Source organism: Colias eurytheme, chromosome 14, assembly GCF_061535395.1.
Source record: "Colias eurytheme isolate Ceu_HAF_F1 chromosome 14, ilColEury1 Martin Lab GWU primary, whole genome shotgun sequence".
NCBI classification, from domain to species: Eukaryota; Metazoa; Arthropoda; class Insecta; order Lepidoptera; family Pieridae; genus Colias; species Colias eurytheme.
Genome location: NC_142993.1, coordinates 8342143 through 8348816, shown reverse-complemented (window position 1 = coordinate 8348816; position 6674 = coordinate 8342143). Strand labels below are relative to the sequence as shown.

Sequence of the window (6674 nt, the reverse complement as noted above, 5' to 3'; positions counted from 1 at the left end):
TAATTAACCGAGGAAAATTAACTCTTCGCTAGTGACGGGCTTGACGGCGGAGTGACGTGACCGGTCATTATAAGGTTCGGGGTTCGATGCCCGGAGATATTTCGTTAATGTAGATCTCTTTTTTGTTCAAATATTTTCATAATTGTGTTATTCTGTTTTGTATTCAGATTAAGTTATAGAGAGTTTACGGTTGGAATAAAATTTAATCTGACGTTAAGTTTTTTTTTATGATCACTTTAACGAAATAGCTAATTACAAACTAATGTAAATACACTTTAAATAAATGAAATTGAAAGGAATCAATAACATTTTATGTAAATATTTAACTTATTAGTTATCATACTGCCTGGGATACAGTTTCGTATTTAGTGTTTAGGCTGTGGTTTAGGTACTAAATATATGAAGAATATGAAAGAAATAACAATGAAAATATATTAGCAGCCGACTTTACGCCATATAAAATACAGAAAACCACATTAAACAAAGTTTCACGTTTAATTTCATTATCACCCCAAGTTTAAAAGAATAGAGAAAAGAGTAGACTGTCTATAAAATATTTCATAGAAGGTATTTTGTTCTAAATCGCATTAAATTTGTAGGGGTTTTGCTGACTTACAAAACACATAATGTAATAATAAATGTAATGTATTATATACAGTGTGAAACTCCCAATTGTCGTTGCCGGACGTTTACGCCGTGCGCAATAAATATGTATGCTTCGTAAGCGAGTATTTCATTTAGTACACCCAAACACCTAAAGTGGTGACCCCGCGTTCTTCGCGCATACAAGTTCGCGCCGCGAAAATTATTAAATTAAATTTAAAATGGCACATCCACCAACTATTGATATGGCGGCGATAACACTCACATCGAAGATACCGGATTTTTGGATGGACCAGCCCAGGATATGGTTTATACGGGTCGAATGTATGCTAGCCCCTCAAAAATTGTCGGATGAGGCTAAGTACGACATCGTTGTTTCAAAATTAAGTAAAGAAGCAATTCAACAAGTGACCGACGTCCTCATCGACCCACCTGCGACTCACAAATTCGAAGCACTGAAACAGCGGTTACTGGCTGTTTATGAGGAATCCAAAAACCGCCAGCTTCAAAAATTAATTGGTGAGATGGAGCTAGGTGAACAAAAGCCCTCGCAACTGCTGCGAAGGATGAAGGAGCTCGCCAAGGACAAAATCCCTGATGACACATTACGGATTCTGTGGCAAGGACATCTGCCCAACGCTGTACGAGCTGTTCTCGCGGTTTCGGATACCAAATCCCTCGACAGCTTAGCTGCCATCGCAGACAACGTTTTGGAGTCTACACAAAGCGTCAGTAGCGTCAATGAAGTGACACAAAAGCAGCACCAGCCTTCTACGAGTGCAACTAACAAGGATACGGAGCTCATAATGGCGGAAATCGCCAAGCTAACCCTCAAAGTGGCCAACTTGGAGAGATCCAGACCAGCACGGCGATGGAACTACCGTGGACGTCCACGTTCTCAGAGTCGTAACCGTGCACACTCAGCACCTCGACGAAGTCCAAACAGTCCAGGCTGGCTTTGCTTTTACCATCATCGTTTCCGGGACAACGCACGGAACTGTAAGGAGCCCTGCGCGTGGAAGGTCAAGGAAAACTAAACAAGGTGCAGCCTGCGGCGGAAGTCTGCACCATCCAACCCTGTAATCGCCTACGCATCACCGACATAAATAGTGGTTTAAAGTTTTTAATTGACACTGGTGCGAATATCTCTGTTTTGCCAATAGGTAAACGATGTCAAACAAGTAAGTGCAGTGATTATAAATTATTCGCAGCAAATGGTACTGAAATAAAAACCTACGGTACTAAGTCTCTAGTTCTAAATTTAAAGTTAAGGCGACCTTATCGGTGGGATTTCGTAATTGCTGACGTGAAACAACCAATTTTAGGAGCAGATTTTTTAAGTTATTATAAGTTACTAGTTGATGTCAGCTCACGAAAACTCATTGATCAAATTACAGATTTAAAAGTAATAGGTTCGATTGTTTGCGTCACTGAGCCATCCGTACTATCTTTTAGTGTAGGGCATCCATATTATAATTTGTTACGGGACTTTCCCAATTTAACTAAACCTACATCATTTTTAAATTTGCCACCTAGTTCTATACAACATTGTATAGAAACTACCGGACCTCCGGTATATGCTAGGGCGAGACCGTTACCTCCAGATAAGTATAAACTTGTAAAGAAAGAATTTGAAAAGATGCAAGAGCTAGGTATATGTCGTCAATCTAAAAGCGCTTGGGCGAGTCCTCTCCATGTGGTTACTAAGAAAAATGGAGATATTAGGCCTTGTGGTGATTATCGCAGGCTTAACGCAATCACCAAGCCGGATCGTTACCCTATTCCCCGTCTCCAGGACTTTACGTACATCTTAGCAGGTAAGACTTGTTTTTCAAAAATTGACATAAATAGAGCATACCATTTTATAGAAACTGCACCTCAAGACGTAGAGAAAACAGCAATTATTACCCCTTTCGGACTATTTGAATTTCCAAGGATGACTTTTGGTTTATGTAATGCAGCCCAAACATTTCAGAGATTCATGGACACCGTATTCAATGGCCTAGATTTTATTTTTAATTATATTGATGACGCCTTGATCGCTAGCGAAAATGAAACCCAACACCTTGAGCACTTGCGTATTGTTTTTCAACGTTTATCGCAAAATAATATTACAATTAATTTAAATAAATGTTCTTTCGGACAGTCTCAGCTTGAATATTTAGGTTTTTATGTTTCAAAGGATGGAATTCGACCTTCTGAAGATAAAGTTAAAGCGATAATAGATTATCCTAGACCTGAAACCGTATCAGGATTACGTCGTTTTACCGGTATGATTAATTTTTATCGTGCTCATTTACCGCACGCCGCGTCATATCAGGCAATTTTTAATAGGTATTTAGGTAGTACTAAAAAGAACGACCAAACCAAAATTGATTGGTCACAGGAAGCAATCGAAGCGTTTGAACAATGTAAGACAGGTCTTAAACAGGCCGCTACATTGGCTCATCCACGAGTAGATTCGAATTTAGCTTTAATGACTGATGCATCAGATACATGCGTAGGAGCCGTCTTGCAGCAACAGGTTAATGGCTGTTGGCAACCCTTAGGATACTTTTCAAGAAAGTTAACTAATGCACAGCAAAAATACTCTACGTATGATCGAGAGTTACTTGCGATTTATTTAGCAATTAAGCATTTTCGAAAATTATTTGAAGGACGACGCATTACTGTTTTTACGGATCATAAACCTCTAACATACACATTTTTAAAATTAGGTAAAGAATCTAATGAAACACCGAGGAGAATACGACACTTAATTTATATCAGCGAATTTACAACGGATATACAACATATTACTGGCAAAAATAATATAGTAGCCGATTCTTTGTCACGAATAGAAACAATATATTTTCCTACCGTTTTAGATTATAATGAATTAGCAGAATCGCAATCAATGGACGACTATTTGACGAATAATAACACGAATTTATTAAAGAAAATGTTTATACCTACTTGTAATAAAGCGATTTTTTGTGATTTTTCGACAGGTACTGCTCGACCTTATTTAACAGACAAATTTAGACGTTTAGCTTTTAACAGTATACACAATATCAGCCATCCAGGGGTTCGAGCTACCCGAAAATTAGTTACGGAAAAGTTTTATTGGCCAAAAATGAATTCCGACATTAATTTATGGTCAAAAACGTGTCTGAAATGTCAACGTTCTAAGATAGATAGACATTCAGTTGCTGACTTAGGTAAATTTCCAAATGCTGATCGGTTCGAACATATCCATGTCGACATAATAGGTCCATTACCCATAACAGAACATGGATATAGATACTGTTTAACTGTCATTGATCGATACACACGCTGGCCCGAGGCTTTACCTATTCGTGATATTACCGCCGAGACAGTAGCAAAATTTTTATACGAAAATTGGATATGTCGCTATGGTTGTCCAATCAAACTCACGAGTGATCAAGGTCGGCAATTTGAGAGTTCATTGTTTAGAGAACTTATGAATTTACTAGGTATAAATAGGATTCGTACGACTAGTTATCACCCTCAGGCAAACGGCGCTGTAGAACGCTGGCATAGGACACTCAAAGCAGCGCTTATGGCACGTTTATCAAGTAAGTCATGGGTTCAGGAGTTGCCCACAGTTCTTTTAGGTTTACGAGCCGCGTATAGAAGCGATTCTGGAGTTTCAGCTGCTCAACTAACCTTCGGGCGTACCCTACGGTTACCCGGAGATTTTTATGACAGCACGAAAAATACTACATCATTAGAACCTTCCGAATATATAAAACAAATACAGAGTCAAGTTAAGTCATTACAACCAGTTCCCGAATCTCATAGTAATACTCGTTCATTTTTCGTTCATCCCGATCTTTCCAAAGTAAATTTCGTTTTTGTACGGGATGACTCAGTGCGTAAACCTTTGAAACCACCCTATGACGGTCCTTACCGCGTAGTGGAAAGGAGGTCCAAGGTTTACATCGTGCAGTTACCAAATCGGCAAACTGCAATCTCGATAGACCGACTCAAACCAGCGTACGTATTAGCCGAAAATGAATCAAAGATAACTGAATCGAAAGATACACCTGAACCTCCCGTTTCACCAGGAATTGAACCCACGACCTCAGTTCGAAGAACCCGTTACGGTCGTGTCATTAAACCCACAGTACGTTTTAATATATAATTTTAAGTATGTTATCCACTAAATACGTTAATAGCTGTTACTATATGATTTTATACCCTATTTAGCTCTATAAAACATAGTATCGCATTCGATTTATGTTTAGTGTAACATAGCCGTAAGTTTCGCAATCCCACAAAATTGTATCGTAAACATATTATATTGTATTTTATTTTGTTTTTATTTTGTTTTTGTTTCGCAATTGTAACTTATTATATGTATCGTACTGTAATGTGACACGCTTGCTTAATACGACCAATTTGTGTGATAATCATGTAACTTGTATCTGCCTGTTTTCTATTAATTGTTTAAATTTCTCTATATTATTTTTTTTTTGTAAAAGGGGGGGAATATTGTAGGGGTTTTGCTGACTTACAAAACACATAATGTAATAATAAATGTAATGTATTATATACAGTGTGAAACTCCCAATTGTCGTTGCCGGACGTTTACGCCGTGCGCAATAAATATGTATGCTTCGTAAGCGAGTATTTCATTTAGTACACCCAAACACCTAAAAATTAATTTTGATTTATAAATAGACAGAAACGTTAGTCTAGGCGACATAAGCTGATACTATGTACAAGTTTTTAGCTATGTAAGTATTAAGTATTCTAACTTTTAACTTCTATCAGAAATAAATGCAAAAAATATCATGGAAAACAATGGCTATATCGAATCTAACAAGACATTCAACGGAAACTTCAGACTAAAACACTATTCTTGTTTAGTTTAGTTTAACGATTGCGTCATTAACACGTTTGATACATCCACAAAAACTACAAACACCTCCAAACCCACTAGAAACGTACCGCAACCGCTCCACAGTTTCCTAGTTAAAAGTTAAATAGAACTTTAATAAAGGGCTACCCGTATAACCCAAAACCGCAGATAAGATCATACATATAAACACGAATAAAAGCCATCCACAATTTGTACCCTTCCATACAATTTCGTTTATTGAATGCTCTCGAATACTGCCCATGGATATGAACAATTTTAATTGAATTAAAGAGGACAAGGGTAGGTTTCAATTAAATTGTAATCACGAGACGGTTACTGTTCCCTAATTTAAGAGATGCGGAACATAGTTGAACGTTCGTACATAATATGTGTTGTACCTACATAATATGGAAAACACTCGAAACATGAGAATGATGTTTAGAATCCGTTTGAATTGAGTAGCCATTTTGGTTTCAACGTTCATACTATCATTTTTATAACTTAAAAGTGACTCTCGAATCCAGATGTCTACATGCCAATTTTAATGTTCTGATAACTTGTTCAGTATATTTCAGGATTATGGATATAAAATCGGCTCATTTGCCCTACATACTTATGAATCAAGTTAATAATTTATAATTCAAATTAATATAATCATTATTATAGCTGTTATAATTATTATTAAAATTTATTTTATAATTATGGCTTATATAAAACTATACTAGCGCTAATTTCGCACCTACGTACGCCAAAACAAAACAAGAATAAAGAGTTTTTGAATCTATCGTACTCACTATACAATAATATGGTCAAAGTTATGTATTTATATGAATATACACGTTGCTATGAAACATTAAACTCAACAAAGTATATTGTACTTTTAACTATCTCCGACTTATTATTGATTTGATTCGCCGTCGAATATCGTCACAGTGATGCTGAAGAAATTGTTTCTTAAATAAGTATAATATCAATATGGTTTTACATCATGAGATTGCTTTCATGTACATAATTTTATTTTGTGTATTGTTGTATAAAACACAATTTAAGTTAGCACTTTTCAATCGTAGGAATAATGCTTATAAGAATGTTAATCTTCTCAACGGGCTGGTTAGTCTTCCATCTTGTTCTGTTTATAACTGAAAAAGTAGTCTTAATACAAAAATAATATAATTAATTGCTCCATACATCATAATCTATGAAC

The 6674-nt window shown here is 36.4% G+C and overlaps 2 protein-coding genes across 2 annotated transcripts in view; both read left to right on the top strand.

Annotated features, from left to right (window-relative positions):
* Positions 1-604: 604 nt before the first annotated feature.
* LOC149903010 (uncharacterized) lies at positions 605-1776 on the top strand. The gene has a single exon (XM_090109357.1). The coding sequence runs from the start codon at positions 825-827 to the stop codon at positions 1638-1640; it is 816 nt and encodes a 271-aa protein (XP_089965483.1). The 5' UTR covers positions 605-824; the 3' UTR covers positions 1641-1776.
* Positions 1774-6674, top strand: part of LOC149903009 (uncharacterized) — an 82843-nt gene continuing 77942 nt past the window's right edge. Inside the window, exons 1-5 of the mRNA XM_090109712.1 lie at positions 1774-1784; positions 2140-2420; positions 2856-3127; positions 3776-4732; positions 5166-5227. Of these exons, the coding sequence (XP_089965838.1) occupies positions 1774-1784; positions 2140-2420; positions 2856-3127; positions 3776-4732; positions 5166-5227 (1583 nt within the window). The remainder of the gene's footprint in view (positions 1785-2139; positions 2421-2855; positions 3128-3775; positions 4733-5165; positions 5228-6674) is intronic.

Coding starts and splice junctions, on each gene's coding strand:
- LOC149903010 (XM_090109357.1), top strand. CDS start 825: ATGGCACATCCACCAACTATTGATATGGCGGCGATAACACTCACATCG.